The sequence below is a fragment of the Enoplosus armatus genome, chromosome 5 (assembly GCF_043641665.1).
Source record: "Enoplosus armatus isolate fEnoArm2 chromosome 5, fEnoArm2.hap1, whole genome shotgun sequence".
NCBI classification, from domain to species: Eukaryota; Metazoa; Chordata; class Actinopteri; order Centrarchiformes; family Enoplosidae; genus Enoplosus; species Enoplosus armatus.
The window spans coordinates 1,655,802-1,674,217 of record NC_092184.1 but is presented as its reverse complement, the minus strand read 5'-3'; the positions used below and the strand labels follow the sequence as shown (position 1 = coordinate 1,674,217).

Genomic DNA, 18,416 nt, shown 5'->3' with positions numbered 1-18,416 from the left:
TTAAAATGAAAGGAATTAAAAGGAAAAAAAAATGATTTCTTATAATAGCTATAGGTGTTCCTGTCTGCAGTGGAAATGTCATAACAAATAACAGAAAGTCTATGAATTACAACAGTACAATACAGTGAATCCCCTATGATATAATACAGTATGAAATAAATAAATTCCAAGATGAAAAACCAAAGCACAAGATACAAACAATTACGTTGGAAAGACGAGGAAGACGGCCCATCAAAATCTCAGCAAAGGCAAGAACTGTTTTGCATTCCTGTCAAAGGTCCTCCAGAAAAAAAGTTTATTAGATCAAATGATTTCATTTATGTGTTATATTTAGTAAGTTATGTGACTGTGTTTCTTAATCATAATGTTGGTGCTGCCTTTTTTTGCTGAAAGGCCATTGAACAGTCCATTCAAAAGTGGGCTGACAATATATTTTGTATTCCATTACCCTAACTGGAAAAATAGCGACAAAGAGCACCCCTCCTGCATGGCTCCTGGCAGTGCTGTCAGCTGCAGTGGCAATTAGGCTGGACAGCAGTAAAGGAAGTGGTCTGGTCTAGATCAAGAGTTGTATGGCCGACTTTACAAGCATTCAGGAAAAAAAGTCAAAGGGCAGAGTGGTGCACAGCCTTCCTTTCTACACAGTGTTTATCACTCCTTTCCATATTACCATTGCACCAGTCTGTGTGATTCACTGGACTGAACACAGGACAACTGAAGCACTTTGGGGCTCGAAACAATCCACTTGCAACCATTACTAAAATTAAGTTTCAAATCACCCGACAGAATTCCAGATGGTCTGCTAACTTTGCTGAGATTCAGTTAAACTTCTTTGCGAATAAAATAGCATATGAATAAAAGCATAGGATGACACTTGGTCATTTACAACCGACCACTCGCGGAACCCATCGGCTACCATCTAATGACGATTTAACCTCTGGGGCAATGGTCAATGCTTTGGTGCTAAACCAAACCGGTCAAGGCAGATGAACGTCCACCTAGAGTCTGTTCAAGGTTTCTGCCTCTTGAAAGGTAGCTCTTCCTTGCCGCTGTCGCCAAGTGCTTGTTCATGGTGGGAACTGTTGGGTTTCTGTAAATAATATTATAAAGGGTACGTTCTAGACCTGCTCTTAATGTAAAGTGTCATGAGATAACCTTTGTTGTGATTTGGCGTTATATAAATAAAATTGAATTTTTAGAAAAAATGATGAAAAACCATGCATTATTCTACATTTCATGGAAAGATTTTTCTTTCTCCAAGATCCAAAATGGTAGAAAAAAAAATGTAGAACCAGAACTCCTGATAAAGGTGTTCTCTATCAGCAAACGCATAATACGTAGTACAAAGTACCATGTTAATCAGCCAAATCGAAAGGCTTTTGTAAGGCCTTGAGGCCTTATCATAGGCCTCCTGGGTACATCAAACAGAAAACATAATACAAGAAATAACATTAGATGATGATTAACAGATGACTAATATATTTCCCTGCATTTTAGTGACAGCTTAATATGAATTCCAGTCATCACGGGGAAGTTTGACTGCTTCTGCTTTGCTACAGGGGTAGTTTTAATAAGAATTCATTTAAGAATTTCATCAACATCAAACTGCAAACTGCATTTGTTTGAAACAGAAACTCTTGGTTTTTGCAACCACTGTTGGTAGGTGTGTCAACACACAAATTGCACCACAGGGTATGTTCCACCACAGGGTATAGTAGGTATGTCAAATTTTGTAGCTACAGCTGTGTTTTCATGTGTCAGATACATACTTAATCAACATTTAGGTCAATAAATGTATCAGATCTCACTAGGTATGGGGCAGATTCTCAATATTAAAGGACTCAGATCGGGGTGGGCCAAAAAAAAACTTGATCGGGACATCCTTAGTTGAAAGGTTTACACTACAAAGTATACTAACGCAAGAACGCAACCATAATTATTACAGAATTGTTGTAATTTATGTTTCTATTCTTCTGGTCACTGTGTACAGCATATGTCGCATTAACTGCTTTTACACTTTGGAATGCAGAGACATGAACAAAATTCTAAACTTGCCTTGCTGAAGTCCTGAGGAAGAAAGGCCTTTCAGTTCAGGGTTATCCCAAGTCCATAAACTTCAGTCTGCGTCCACCTCTAATTTTGCTAACTTTGCTATTGCTATAATAGCAAACAGTTGTAATGGTTTTGCACGGTTTGGCCATATGCAACGTAATATGCTATGATACTTTACATCAGTGCCAACCATTCTCCACTATGCTTATCTATAGTGGTTGATGAATGTTTCCATAAGCTGCTATGATCTTTCGAGTTTTTCAAACATTAGTGCTTAGTTATGCTAAAACCTCCACTGCTAAACCTTTCAGGGAAATGCATGGATATAATCAAGCACTGAAAAACCCCAAAGGCACCAGGCAATAACCAGACAATAAAGACAAGGGGTGTCACGAGTTTGATTCAAAATTGAAAATCAATCGCAATGAGCTTTCGATTTCCACCTTGGAAATCAAAAGCAGGTTCTGTGATTCTGCCAGTATAATTTTTTCTCTTCACCCCCGCCCACATGCGGGGGTCCAGCACGTGCACGCAGCGTAGCAGATAGCTTGCAGCTGCACTTTTTGAGAGACACGGGGACACACACATCGGGAAGAGGTCAGAGAGTTCATGAGTGTCACATGAAAAAAAAAAAGTCTGCCGTTAGTTAGGCCGCCCGTCCTTACAGTCCGGATCCGTCTTCTCTTCGCCCACAATGGCATTTACATACTAACCATCCACCACTGGACTGTCCCGGCCTCATCTGGACCGGAGTACATGAGGTAACGTTAACGCTGGACTTTCCAGGGCAAATAACAAAGCCGCAACTCTGACGAGAGGTTTCACTCTGTCTAAATTCGGAGAACTCCAATAATTGCAGCAACCAAGAAAGTCTCGTCTGAGCAGAGAACCTTTGTACATACTGACAGACTGCTAAGACGGAGCAAATGACTATGGCGTTGTGTTGAAGGGGACACTCTATGTTGGACTTTTGCACTGTCACTGTCTGTATAATAAACACCGTCGGGAATGTACATGTTCAAATCGAAAAACGAATCGTGGATTCGGAAACTTGTGATACCCCTAATAAAGACTACATGGATGCCCAAGTCCTACCTGCGGGCCACGTAGTAGAACACTGGGTTGCCAGTCTTGGAGGTTCCTGCCTGGTAGAAGATGTTGAGGGTCTTCAAGGCTTTGAACTCCTCCTTCTCATGGACCTGGTGCCTACAGAACAAACCCGAGAGCTGAGGATCAGTTACACCTTCATTTCTTTGGCAGGGGGTCAGCTTTTATTAGGGTAGGACTATATTAGATTCTATAATATACTGTTATATAATTAGATTATAGTTTCTATTCCAGTGAGGAAATCTGCTCATAGCATTTGACTTATCCTACCATTTTAGAGTAAGTAAATACGTATTTAGGAGCAATGTTGCACCCAGTGATTAACTCCAATTCTTAAACCAGTGTCTTGCTGAAGGACAGTCACAAATAACCATGATACCATCGTTTTTGAATGCTAACAAATGGATATATCCTTTGTTTTCAGTTGTAGACACCCATTTAACTTTTAGTATTTCAAGTGTCAAGTTTCAGATTTTCAGAAATCCTGATGGAGGGAACATTATAAAAACAGTAGCTACAAAAGCACCTTGGCATTAACTTCAGCATAAGGTCACTGCGGTTGCTGCTTAGAGGAAATAAAAGAGGAAACAGACCTAAACCCAGGAAGCCAATTTTAGATGATATCTTAAAGCAACAGCAGTAGCAAACTGACATAGATATTCCATCCTCTGTGAGAACAAAAGTGAGAACCACAGTGCCGCAGTTATTTCTTTATTGCAAGGAGTGATATAGTTAAGAGACAAATGGATACAAAACCCACAATCAAACCACAAACCAAAATTGATTTCGTATCACAGTTAGTCAGTCACTCAGAACGCAATCCACAATTTAGTTATTTGGTTAAATCAGACATAAAAATAAAAACTGAATATAGAGTCAGAATATGACTGAATGCTGACTGTGCTGCAACAGAACAGTGAATACGGAGAAGTGCCAAGAGAGAAAATAAAAGACTTCTGAAGTCTTAAGATTATGACTCAGACAAACATTCCTTTACGCAACGGATGAGGAAGTGGGTGAGGTTTTAAAACACATTTCCCTTTGAGGGTTCAGTGCATGCAACCACACTCCAATCAAAAGAAGTCACCATAGCCGAGTAGGCTGAGTGTTGCAACGGATAATCGGTGATATATGGGCCACTCCATCCAAGTATCTTAACTATATAATGTACTGCATGGTATGACTACGGCACACACTGTGGAAACACATTTCACTCTTGGGAACAATAATCTGTCTATGTAAAATGAAATACTACAAACTCAACATAGCTTGTATTGGGAAATTTGATGGAGGACCTTGAGAAAAAAAAGTTCATGATGAGACATTATGTTACAGGTTGGTATTAATCGTACCTGGTCATGAACTCTTCAAACTTGGAGCTGGTCAGGTTGAGACTGGACCAGTGAGTGTCAGCCACAGGTTTGTGTTCAGGAGGTCCCAGGTAGGCCAGCAGGGTCGCCATCTTGTCAAAAGGTCGCCTGCCTACGGCCTTGTGGTCTCTGAAAACAGGATCATAATGGATAATTTCACAAAAATGATTAGAATTAAAGAATACGTTCAGTATTGAGATCAGACAGCATCAAATCATCTATCCTGACCGGTTGCTGGAGAGGTACTGGCCAATCCTCTCCTGGTTGTTCCACAGCAAGCGGTGGAGGGCAAGCACATTGCCGTCACTGATAAAGGACAGACTGTGGTTGACCGAGTCGCTGGGCGGAGAGTCAGATGCTATGTCCAAGAAAAACCTGGTGGTGGAGAGAGGAGAGTGCACAATCACCCTACAGACAGAAGATACTCTACACCAGGCACTTGACTGCTTTAGATAAAGATACTCTGTGAGGTTTTGTTCACCAGTGGCGTTGTAGAGCAATGTTGTCATTCAAAGGGTTCATGATCAACAGCCAGCAGTGCTCAGATGTGGAGACAATTGCAAGTCCTGGATGAGCTGTAACCCATATCGACAGGACGAGACCTACGGCCGGAGGCTGTTCTTATTGAGGCCGGGGATTTTAATAAAGCCAACCTGAGGAAAGTCCTGCCAAGATATCACCAACACACCAGCTGTCCTACGCATGGTGGTAACACACTTGACCATGTTTACGGTCCTTTCCAGGACGGATATAAGGCCCTCACTCGCTCCACCTCTGGCGAATCAGATCAGTTCTCAGTTCTACACCGAAGGCGATGCATGCTAACCCGGAGTGGGCTTTTGGATTGATCTGTATTCCCACTTAAGTGATCCCTGACATTTCTGGTGACACCTCAAGACTCCATGTGCAGGTATTCAGTCAAGCTACCAAGAACAAAATGGTACAGTATGGTGGAAGTGTGTATTGTGGGACAGGTAAGGGGGGAAATTTTAGAGCGTTTGCATGGGTGAGCACACCCTTAGGCAGCACAGCTGGACACTGATAGGACAGTAGTGAACCTTTTGGGACATATTGAAATTTTGATGACACTACTTAATAAACTATTCCATCAACAGTCTTTGCTGCAAGTGGTTGTGGTCGGAGGTAAATGAGGGATGCTACTCCGGCAATCCCATCACTGTCAGGGAAAGGTCCTAAAACATCAGTGTATTTGTTGTCACCTTTTGTGGAAATGTATTTTTGTTGGTATTTGGAGATTAAAATTACCTATGTATGCCATGTATTGAGTAGACTGCACACAATTCCTACCAGAGGCTATAGGCTTATGCAATACAAGCTCATCAACTGGTTCTGGAGTGATGCCCAGACAAAACATATTATACATTTTGCACCAGATTGTAATCTGTTTTGCAAATTTCACGCACTTTTAAATGAATTTCGATGGTATCTCTCATCAAATGTATTCTATTTTATATATTCTACTTTATTCTTATATTTTAAACTTGTCTTTGTCTTAGATTCTCTTTTTCTCATTTCACAGTTTGTATGAGCACTGTTGGAGAAACAAGGCTGCAAATTTAGCGAGAGCACAAAAATTACCTAGTTAACATTCATGGAAACAAAGGAAATTACAGGTAAGAAACAACCCACAAAAGAAGTTGACGAAAAGTAGGTCAAATGAAACACATGGCAGCAAAGGTTGTCCCAAAGGTTAATCACAAAAGATGGCAGATTGATACAGTAAAGAATGTGCAACATTCATTACAATGCAGCTGACACTTATGACACGAAGAATGAACTGCTGGTGCGATTTACTCATTATTACAATAAGCGACCATTTACTTCCCGAAAATGTATGTACACTGGCTTTGGAGAAGAAAACAGCAAGTATCTTACCTCCTGGCTGAATCAAAGTTGCTCTTCACAAAGTCATTAAAAGGCCTCATGTGTTCTTCTTTTGTAAACAAGACGTGGTTTGCAATGCTCTGCAGAATCTGAAGGAAGATAGGAATATACAACAAGCATATTAAAAACAATCCTAACTGCTAGTCTATGCAGGTTTTCACCTCCAAAGTAAATGACATTGCTGAGTGGATTGATGAATCTTGTCTACTTGTACTTGTGTTACACGATGTTTTAGCATTAAGCAGTATCCCGTCATGGATGGGGGCACTGCACCTGCAGCGACCAGTAGCAGAGGCAAATGTTGAATGGCTATTTGGTTTGTTATGAGACAGTGTTGTTTCAATCCTGTTGGAATTGTGAAGTGTCTTCATGTCCTTGTGAACTGTATAAGCTGTTCAGGTCAAGCATGGATCTATTATCTCTGATGGTTTCATGGACCTTGTATGCTCCCGTTCAGAGCTTATATGATCCTTGCCAAACTCACTCAGGATCCAAGACTCTCTGGAGTTTTTGCTGCATCCACCAACAATGACACAATATTATAAGAGGCGGAGTGAGGCAAAGACTGACATGACTCCAACTTCGACGTATCCTGCTCCCCACTATAGTCCTGTCGAATGTATGGTCAATCAGAAACAAGTTCAACGTGATCCAAGCCAATGCGACCCACCTACATTCGGGGAAGCCTGCATTATAGCCTTCACAAAGACATGGCTTAAAAACACAGACACCAATTCTGTCAGCAGACAGCGGCTTTGGCGCGACTATCAAGCTGGACAGAGATGTCTACTTCACTGGAAAGTCTCAAGGAGATCTCCAGACACTGTGCTACTATCAGTGTGTGTTCGTCCCTTCTATCTGCGCTGAGAGTTTCCACAGATTCTCGTAACTGCTGTTTACATCCACCCCAAAGCCAATCCAAAGAATGCTAATGATACAATTTACAAAACAACTCGAAAACTGGAGACTTTAACCAGTGCAACCTAAAATCCATCAGCTATCTATACCAGTATATCACCTGCCCCACAAGATGTGGGAACACAATAGACCTCTGTTATCTCATCCCAACATACTTAACATAAGTCCAAATTAGATAGACGAAAAGATCTGGGCTGAGAGTGCTGTAGAATTGCAGGCTTCCCTGGAGTGCAATGACTGGACTCACTGACTCTGCTGATAACATTGACAAGCTGGCTAATACTGTCTCGAACTACATCCGTTTCTGTGTTGACACTATCATACAAACAAAACGTTTCCAAACAACAAACCTTGGTTCTCAAGATCAGTGAAAGATGCAGGAAGAGGAAGCACTGGGCCTTCTTACATGGTTCACGAGGAAAGAGAAAAGGTTAAAAAAAAAAAAAAAAAGGTACCTGGGTACCTAAAGTAGGTACCTATGTCAGATGACAAACAACCAAACAAGTCACACTGAACTTAGGTTCAATTCCTGCAGTGTTACGTTCAGGAAGGGCAAAATAGGAAAAAGCCCCGGCCCAGACAACATCACTGGGAAATTGTTGCGCTGGTGAGCAGATGTGCAGCTTTGTGGTATTTTTTGTCATCTGTTTAACTCGTCTTTGGAGCACCAGAAAGTCCCTGGAATATGGAAGGAGTCAATCATTGTACCGATCTCTGTACACGCCAAAGTTAGTCACAGAGTTCCACAAGGTTCTGTGCTTGGACTACTATTCACCTTATATATGCTTCCTTTAGGCAATATTATGAGGAAACACTCCATAAACTTTCATTGTTATGCAGATGATACCCAATTATACCTATCAATCAAGCCAGATATTACCAATCAGTTAGCTAAACTTCAAGCATGCCTTAAGGACATAAAAACCTAGGTGACCTGCAACTATTTGATGTTAAACTAAGACAAAACTTAAGTTATTGAACACCTCCAAAGCGCATTATCTTAAGATATAGCTACTCTAGATGGCATTGGCCTGGCCTCCAGCGCCACCGTGAGGAATCTGAGTTATCTTTGATCAGGGCATGTCCTTTAACTCCCACATAAAACAAACTTCAAGGACTGCCTTTTTTCACCTCCATAACGTTGCAAAAATCAGGCTCATCCTGTCTCAAACAGATGCAGAAAAACCATGTCCATGCATTTGTTACTTCTAGGCTGGATTATTGCAATTCCTGATAATCAGGATGCCCCAATAAGTCCTTTAAGACTCTCCAGTTGATCCAGAATGCTGAGGCACGAGTACTGACAGGAACCAGGAAAAGAGATGTTTGTCCCATATTGTCCCTGTAAAATCCAGAATAGAGTTTAAAATCCTTCTCAGCACTGCGCTCCCAGAATGCTGGGTTACGTTTTAGAGTCTCCAAAAGTAGAATGGGAGCCAGAGTCTCTCTCTTCCTCTCTCAACCCAACCAGTCAAGGCAGATGACCGCCCATCTAGGGTCCAGTTCTCCTCGAGGTTTCTGCCTGTTAAAAGGAATTTTTTCCTCATCACTGTCACTAAGAGCTTGCTCATGGTGGGAACTGTTGGGCCTCTGCAATAATATTGTAAAGAGTACGGTCTAGATGACTTTTGTTGTGATTTGGCGCTATATGAATAAAATTGAATTGAAATTGAATTAAATTTGCGGATTACACAGTTGTTGTCAGTCTCCTTCATGGAAATGAGTGTTCACATGGGCCTATGGTCAGTGATTTTGCACAGTGGTGTGATGATCACTTTCTGAGGCTGAACATTTCCAAAGCCAGATACGGTTATTTACTTCTTAAAAAACTTCCACCTTCCCAGATTGTTGTTAAAGAACAAGAAGTAGACATTGTAGAGAGCTATGGGTACCTGATTTGTTGGTGTGGAAGTCTAAATGTACGAAACGGGAGTCAACATTGTCAAGGCAGCTCGTAAAATCATTGGCAGGCAGCAGCCTTCTCTGCCTGACATTTATAGCAGACACATCACACAGAGAGCTAAATCCATCATGTCTAATCCAAACCATCCTCTCCTTAGAGATACAGGTCTCAGGAAATGTAGGTGCCAACAGGTTCAAGTTTTCATTCATCCCACGTGCAGTGCATGCTCTTAATTCTAAGAGATTATAAAGTGCCTCTTGGTTACCCACACAGCTTAGCATTCTATTTTTTTTAATCTTTATTCTTTGTATTAGTTTTCGGTGCTTTTATCATAAACCCTTTATCTTGTGTATAAGTAAGATAATTTACATAATGTCTTCAATTGAAAAAAATCCTCCTTTATTGTCCTTGTGGGACAATAAAGCTCCAAACTGAACTGGATTGTGACTGGTGGCTGCTGTTCAGTGAAGGTTACATTGTCTTGCTTTGAGTAACTATGACATGTTTGCCGTCGCAGTAACTAGTCCGGTCCTTGTCCACGGCTTAAATTGGGGTTTTCTGGTTGTCTTGCTGTCTCCTGCTATAATTGCGGACATACCCATTACAAGTAGCGGCTCACAATTGGTACTTAATTGGTAAAATTAGTTCCCAAGAATTCTTGCCATAGAAAGACTGATGTCTGTCTTCTTCTTTCTTTCTAAACTTCACTCTGTATTTTGACGTCAGGAATATCATTTATTTTACTGACATTTTAGATTTGTTTCCAGTGAGATATTATTCAGTGTAGATAGTGACTTTACTATTGCTGCCCAAAAACGATATTTGGTTTAGTATTAGTTTAAAATGTATATCAATTCTAATCCTGTTTTGAATTCATTCTTTTGGATAAGCTCCAACCATACCCGTTCCTACAGCTGGTAAGTGGCTTCACCCTGACTTAGGGAGGATGAACAAATTGCGGTTCAAATCCCTTCACTGCAGGCCTTGTTTAACCGATGTCATCCTGTGATTAATATTTTTTTTAAAGTCCAATCTAATGTCTGAGTGTGATGTGAAAAACTACAACCTGTGAGGGTTGAAAACATTTTTTTCATACTGACGCTCCACCTCCGCTGCTACAACTCCATCCTAGGGGAAACGCTGATTAATGAGGTTTGGAGAAGGAGTCTTTGTTCCTCCGTATAATATTCTTCAGTATGCAAACACCAAGACATGCATTTTTCAAGGAAACGGGAGTAGATTTTTGGTGAGAATTTCTGGGACATTTTGTGGCCTCATTTCCTAGCATTCAACCCAATTGTACAATAACACTAGGGTTTAGTTTCGACACCACTGAATGGTGACAGTGGATTTATAACTGTGACAGTAGTCATAATCCCACATCCTTCCACTCCACTTATGCCTTACTGCCTTTTATCCATTACTCCTCATACCCTCGTGAAATAAACAAGCACATATTAGTAGGACTTAATATTCAGTTTCAAACTAAAATCCTTACTCAATTTCCCTCTAGTCAGTTGCATCACAAAACCATCATATTCACCAGCCTTACCTTGGACATGAGTTTGAGACCCCGTTCTATCCTGGGCAGGGGCTTCTTTTCCAAGATGCCAGCCTCATAGGGAGACACAATAGCTGGGTTGACAAAGCGCAGAAACATGGCACTGCCCACCGCACCAATGCTGTTCTGTGGGAACCGCTGACTCACCACCTGTGTGAAGGAGGATGGAGGGAGCAGGGGAAGACAAAGGAGGGGAAAACAAAGGGGAAATGTAGAACAGATGGAACAGAAGAGAGGTTTGAGGAGGAGACCAGGTTTGAGCAAAGGGAAGGAGAAAATATTGAAAATGCATTTCAGTACAATAAAGAGCAAAGGAGGGGACGATGAGAATAACAAAATATACATGTACAGTGTTTCCTGTGGAACGAGAGGTTTGCTGCGGGGGGCAATGTTACGGGGTCTCCTGTCCTCTTCCATCCCTATGTGTTCAAATCCATGTCTCCTCGCTGTCTATCAAGGCAAACACACACTTACTTGATATGAATTACCGTATTTTCTCAAATAAAAGCCGGGACTCAAATACAGGCCAACCGGAAAAAAAACCAAGGGTGGATAAACTCCTAGTGCTTGTTTTATAATGTGCTGCCAACTACGCATAATGTACATTTCCATGTCTTTAATATAATTTCTGGATTACTCATCTAAAGTGCTATTGCCGTATTTCAGTCACTGCGGGTGTGTTAACGTCCCAGCCAAACTTTATTTTGTAGTAACATACAAGCACCAAAACATGGCAATAGCTAGATTTGAAGAACCGTAAGGGAACTGTGTAAGTCACTGAATTTTCCACACCACCGCCCTGCGAATGTGTCACAATAAAAGCCTTGTTTGGTAATAAAAGGGATTCTGTCCACTGAAACAGCACAGGGCTGTTAATTTGAAATGGATAACGAGCTGTGTTGACAGCATAAAGCCTTAATAAAACATTTAAAAGGGGGGCCTCGGGAGCAGATCAGAAAACAGGAAGGCTTCATACTAAAATCTCACCAAATATACAAACAGAGGTAATTAGACATGAAGGCCGGCCTCTAATATGAGCCTGCTTCAAATAAAGGCCTGGTCCCCTCTGCAGGTGAGATTAATAATAAAAGCCCCTGCCACTATTCGAGAATATACGGTAATATAGTTTTTAGTAACAGTAATAACTAGGCTTTTTTTTTTCTTTTTTTTTTAACAAGCTAGGTTAGCACACCAGTAGCCTAACTGCACCTATGCAACCACGTTATATATGTAGATATGATGCACAAAGGCATATAGTTTAGCTAAGTTAGCCAAGTAAATGCCTGCCCTGTTTACCCACCTCGTCTACATTTCTTTTCCTTGGGAAATATCTGAGTAAGCTCCTTTTTTAAAAAACGGTGCACTTAACTTGTAAGATGAACAACCACGTACATGTTGAGGAAGTGGATTTAGATGATTGATCTGCTTTGTTTTCTTTTTGTGATTTTTTTTTTTTTTTTTTGCTGTGATGGCAAAACGTTACCAGTGGAAACACTGCATGTATCAATATGTGTAACAGAGCAGAATAAGGTCAGCCATGGCCAAAACAGTAAAAGATGTCAGGCTCAAGAGGAGGAAAAGTGGAGGACGACGTATGAAGTGAGACTTAGACACAATCCCAGTTCATTTTGGGCTGTAACGTGAGTGAGAAAGGTTCTTACTCCAGTTAAAGCCCAAGACAGAGAAAAGAGAGGAAGAGCAAGACAAGAAACCCAACCATTTCCTCTCAGTTGGTGAAGAATGAAAACTAGAAGTCATCACAAAAAAAAAAAGAAAAAAAAGAAGGTGGATGACAGATGAGTTGTGGTGCGAAGCAGTGGATGACCATCCAAAAATATCACAACCCGCACATCACATCTTGCTTTAAAGCAAAGCAGGGCTGTGTGTGACGCATTCCAGAGGGGTTTACAATGTAACGTCGCAAGTTCCAGAATCGGACACAGTCAGTGCTGCTAAGAGTTCAGTCTGTCCCTCGTCAAGCTTCCAATCGGTCGATAACAATGAAGCATGATTGCAGACAAAAAGTAGTTCCTGGAACATCTATCTTTTAAGGAATTTCCATCACTTTGTAGGATGACAGATGATAAGCAAGGAAGTCCCAATAGATTTTGGATTGTCAGATCTGCAACCAGAGCCAGGCCATTCTAAAAAGGTTTAAAAGTGAGCTATCCTTTGTTCATCAACTATCTATTGAGAATACGTAGCTTTTGGCCTGTAGAAGTGCCCATTAAAAAAAAGGTTCATTCCAGTTTATTACAACTTCAGACCTTAAATGAAAGTCTGATGGGTCGAAACGCCCAAGCAGTCAGATGACGATGATCATACAGGTTGGAAACAAACTTTGACCTATAGTCAAACTTATTCGGAAGACAAAATGAAGGCAAACTGGAAAATGATGACACAAACTGTCCGTTGTGAGTACCCATATCCAGTTTACAGACCGAACACCTGCCCCAGCCTAAACCCACTGTACCTACCGTAAACGTGTTAAACGTTGTACAATGAGGGATTGTTACAAACAGTTACGGATGACTTCACTTTTGGTTTGACCTCCGAATGGAGTGGTCATTGGGCTCAGCACGGTAGCCCATGCTCTCCTCTGCAACTTCCATTCATGTCAATCTACGCTCACTCTCGTCCTTTCTGGAGCTGCCATCGCTCTGTGTCACTGTGGTGGGCGCTCTTGTAGCTGACAAAGGCAAGAAAAGCCATACATGAGGTCTCTTCTGTTAAAACCTTTACAATGGCTGCATATCACCATCATCTTTTAAAATACGCTCGCTGGTGTGTTTCTGAAGGAAATAGGATAACCTGTGGCTTGTTTCCAACCTGTCTGATCATCTGAGTGCTCGCGTTACCGCCCCTGTCGGACTTCGTTGTGGCAATGGCGCCGCAAATCCGAGCGATCTTTGAGGGGCTCAGTGTTATCATGTCTCACGGAGATGATGGGCGAAACTACAAGAAAAAGATCCGCGTTGTAATAAACTGCAATTACTCTTTAATGCAGGACAGCCTTAGGCAGCTGGAAACTGAAGTAACAGAAACCATAAAATGTGCTACTATTTAATCTCTCTGTCTTAAAGTCACCCAAATTCTCACCCGCTGTAGGTTTTTTGACCAGCAGCTGTGGTCAGCTCGAGCTACGTTGGTTACAATGGTGACATGTTGCCACTGTGGCCAATATGACGTCCACGGAAGCTACTTCTCCTCCACTTGTTCTCCATCCACCTGTATGCTCGGTGAGCTTCCAACCCTCCATTTTGGGTTGAATGTCAGTTTAAGCCTGACCTGTAAAGTAAGGGGTACGGAGTCATGTCCGATAAAGGGAGTACTGACGTTAACCCACACAACACATAATGTATCTGCATGCATGAGCGCACACACACACACACACACACACACACACCCACCCATACATTCCGTGTCCAACAAACCTAGTTCTACCTATGCAAAATCCTCTCTTTTCAGGAGATCATTTTCCAGCACATTTTCAGTATGTAAATAATAATAATAAATATTTTGAACCTTATATGGACATAACATTTAGCTGCTGGTTACTGCAGGAATGCTATTGGCAAACCGCATTGCATGGTATAAGTGGTGTGACATAGGAGTTAACAGAATTAAAATAAGGCCATTGTAAACTGAATTGTAAATGAAGCATTACTTCAAACTAGGCCTGGGCGATAAAATGATAGCGATATGTACCGGTGATAAGACACTTCATCGAAAGCCATAAGAAGAGAAAAAAAAAAAAAAAGTTCCGTAGAATGTTTGATAGGTTTCACTTAAACGCATCAAATGCAAACCCGCCGTGAACGAACGCGCCCTGGCTCTGGCACAGCCTGTCGCACCCCGTGATAAACAGGGCTGCTACGAGTGACACGCGCAAACAGCCTATCATTTAGCTGGTGTGTTGTCCGGTTGCACCATGGACGTGTTCCACATCGCCAGAAACGTTGCGGACTGAGGGAATGAGCGCAGGCGATGAGGAAACTTGTCGGTTTAAGTTGAATGGTTGAATTGGTTAAAGCGGTTGAATGTAAAATGAAGTCGTTAAATTGAACTTTTCTTACTGTTTATTAAAAATAGGTACCTATGCCGTGTTTCACAGAGTAAATGACAAGAGATGGAGAAGCTAGATACAAAAGTGAGGCCTTGTGGAAAGACATCAACATATAACTGACTTTGTGACAGTTACGACTGAAAACTGGAGTCTCTCGACACTGATTTATTTACGCGACGTGTCACCTGCAGCTGCTATTTGTCGCGTTGGCTTTCACCGAGTCACTCATCACAGTAAGAAAAATGCTTTAACGATGACGGGCGCACAGTGGAAACATTTCTCCGGTGTGTGTGATTAACAGGGTAACCTAATCGCTGCAGTGGCACAGAATCGTTCTGTTCGCCACCACAGCATTAACGTAAGTAATCGGAACGATCAATGAAACAGCAGTCACAGCTGCTCAGCTGACGGAAGAAAAAGAACAAGCTGTGGTGTTTGGCGAGCGGACGGGAGCCAATCAGTGCCCTTCCCCAATTTCATCATTGCCTACACTGAACCGGACTACTACTGGAGTTTTGAGACTTTAAAAACATCCCCTAATGATATGTTGATCGACATTCATTTTTGGATGAGGATCACTTGCATGTAAATTCGTTGATATAAATGAACTTGTCGGTGCACTCTGGGGGACAATCCATGTAATGACGTCGCTGTATTTATCAATTACTTGTCGGCCAACATACAGTATATGCCAATGCCGTTAGATCTGCAAACAGCAGCTATGATTACTTGAGCGACAGAGCGCAACTGCCCTCTAAATGTCGACCTCTGCGTTCAACACAGTGGACATCACTCTGCGTGTGCATGAACAATGCAGCTTGAGTTCCCAGACTAATGGTGCTATGAATCTCTTATTTGACCCAGCCAGGTCAGGCCAGGCTTCTCACTCTTAGCCAGCGTTGACCACCGCTTTTCATTGGCTGAAATAAAAAAAGAATCGATGAACACGTCTGGCAGCAGATGACATCACCTGCGGCTAATTAACGTTATTTCTGTTATTAACTTAACGCCAAGCCAAAATGGCACCGCGGCTTCACAACCAATAGGCATCTATGGAGGTCATTTAACCCCACCGCACTCTTTCAGGTGGGGGGATTTTTGAGATGAAAGAAGTGAGAATCCAGAGTGCACTTTGGACCAACACTACGAATCGAGCAAAAGAGCTTCAGCACGATCAGGGCAAATCTGCCAGTGAGCACCATCATTTGGCAAGGTGCAAGTAACAAGGTTCTGAGGGATGGCACTGGAATGTAGAAAGCCACACTCTCCAATTAAAAAGACATTGCTCTTCATATATGGAGGAGGGGGGGGGAAAAAGGAGACCATACAGCTGAGGAATCCAACCCAGAGGGAGGCCAGTTTATCAGAATATTTCATCTAAAGACCATTCGTGTGTTTTATAAAAAAGGCATGTGAGGTGTGTGGCTGTGTGTGTGTGTGTGTGTGTGTGTGTGTGGCGGTGTGAGGGTTAATTCATTAAAGTGTGTCACAGAAGATGGAGAAACATGATTTGAGTGCAGATGAAATGTTCTGAGAAAATGTCTCCTGAAGTGCAAACAGAGAGTCCAGAAAGAAAAAGAGAAGAGAGAATGCCACAGTTTCCTGGGAACTGCTGTTAATTGAAAATACATCAAATGGACGCCGATATTAGTACAATGATTTTAAGAGAGGGTTGTACACAAAGTTGAATATGGAGAAAAGAATAAAACATTTCCAGAGAAACACCAAATTAAAACCAAATAAAAAATAAAAAATGAAGAAATAAAAAAAATAAAAAAAATAAAATTCAAAAAAAGGCTTTTTTGCTTTAGGGGGGAAAGTGTCTGAGGGGAAAATAGATTCTCCAAACTTACTGCTTTTTTGTTTTCCTTTTTTTCTTTTACTGTTGCTTTATTCAGTAGAGAGTGGCAAGTAGCCTACAGAACAGAGATGAGCACAATCATGGTCACAGCACCAGCTACACACACACACGCACACACACACACACACGCGCACACACACACACACACGCAGCACAGCCCTAACCACACGAGATGTACACACATTCACATCTAGTAAAACACAGAGAAATCAAAACTGCTGTTAGAGAAAGTGTTCATCACTGGTCAGGGGACTTAAAAGCGTGTCCATGCATGCGCTGGCGTGGTTTGACTTCAGCAGACTGTTTTAGTGTGCAGTGTTTCCCACAGAATTAGATTCTATTTGTGGTGGTAGCTGACCGGTGTGTGTGTGTGTGTGTGTGTGTGCATAGGTGTGCGGAAGAGTTCAAGAATTAACATTAACGTTATCCACGTGCACGCAGCTTGCTAACCTCGAAAGCCCAGCTGTATTGGAACGCTGACTTACAGCTAGCCTTGCTAGCTAGGCTCCTTACATGCTTGCTAATAACTTATTTGAGTTGGGTCTCCATGTTAACCTGAATGCATCAGTTCTGGATGAATTTGTGCAAATTTGATTCTATGCAGGAGTAAGGCCAGCCGTCTTCTCGGCCAATGACAGTTCTTGTGAGCGCGTTTTGATTCAGGGCGTGCCCGGAGAGGAGGGGCCGCTCATGGACGGTCCGCTGTCGATGTGTTTGTGAGAGAAAGAGCGGGGAAAGGAGGAGCTGAGCACAGCTCTACCATGAAATAAAATTTTACCAATTTTAAATAGGAAAAAAAAAAATAGGGAAAAAAAATAAAATGTGGCGGTCAATGTTGATATTGTGGCAGGCCGCCACAAATAAAATCAATATATGGGAAACACTGGTGTGAGTGTGTCTGTGTGTGCCTACACAGCTCCAAAAGGAAATCCAAGATGGAGAATGAGAAATCAAAGAAGTCAACACATGGAAAATACTTTTCTCTGTAGAAAGGGCAGCCGCGCCGGCAGCGGCAGCAACAGCGGCAGCAGCAGCAGCAGTGTGAAGCTGCTTGGTGGAAAAGACAGTCAAAGTCAGTGTCCAGTGGAAAGGTGTGTGTGTGTGTGCATTGAGGTTGAACTAAAATATAATTTGCTAGATATATTTGGGAATACAGGCCAGTCAGTTGTCATCCTCCCATGCTGTGATCACACCTAATCCATGGTTAGACTTGGGCACGCATGCAGGAGGGACGTGTCCCTACCAATCATTTTAGCTCCACATAGGGTTACATGGAAAGGAATATGCAGAGCCGCCAGGTCTGGATGTTTTCTTCAAAAAACGGAAAGCCATTTCTGTGGACAGAGAAATGAGGGATACCTCATCTGATCTGGCAACCCCCTGGCTGTAACGTACTGCTGTCTGCGAGACGAATGTGCAGCGGAGAGAATTGGGAGGCAGATGGTGCTCATGGTTGAAAAGGTTCAAACATCACGGAGTGGGTCAAGTGCTAGCTCATTAATGTTCATAGCATCAGGCAACTTTATTATTGTAGGTGAAAATGCCCCCAGATGGAGGATATTGAAACCAAACCTACACCCTTGGTACCAACTAACTTTTTTTTCAACTTTTTGCTCCCCCCCCCCCCCCCAAAAAAAGAATCCTTCTGCAGGCATTTGGGGTCCTGATAATGA

The 18,416-nt window shown here is 42.0% G+C and overlaps 1 protein-coding gene across 4 annotated transcripts in view; it reads right to left on the bottom strand.

Moving 5' to 3' along the window:
* The window catches only part of nf1a (neurofibromin 1a), a 74,584-nt gene that overhangs the window by 30,020 nt on the left and 26,148 nt on the right, over positions 1-18,416 (bottom strand). For all 4 annotated transcript variants that reach the window (XM_070905672.1, XM_070905673.1, XM_070905675.1 and 1 more), the window contains 6 exons: positions 16,736-16,798; positions 10,808-10,966; positions 6,426-6,523; positions 4,758-4,904; positions 4,512-4,658; positions 3,148-3,258 (listed from right to left, as the gene is read on the bottom strand). In XM_070905672.1, the coding sequence (XP_070761773.1) occupies positions 3,148-3,258; positions 4,512-4,658; positions 4,758-4,904; positions 6,426-6,523; positions 10,808-10,966; positions 16,736-16,798 (725 nt within the window). The remainder of the gene's footprint in view (positions 1-3,147; positions 3,259-4,511; positions 4,659-4,757; positions 4,905-6,425; positions 6,524-10,807; positions 10,967-16,735; positions 16,799-18,416) is intronic.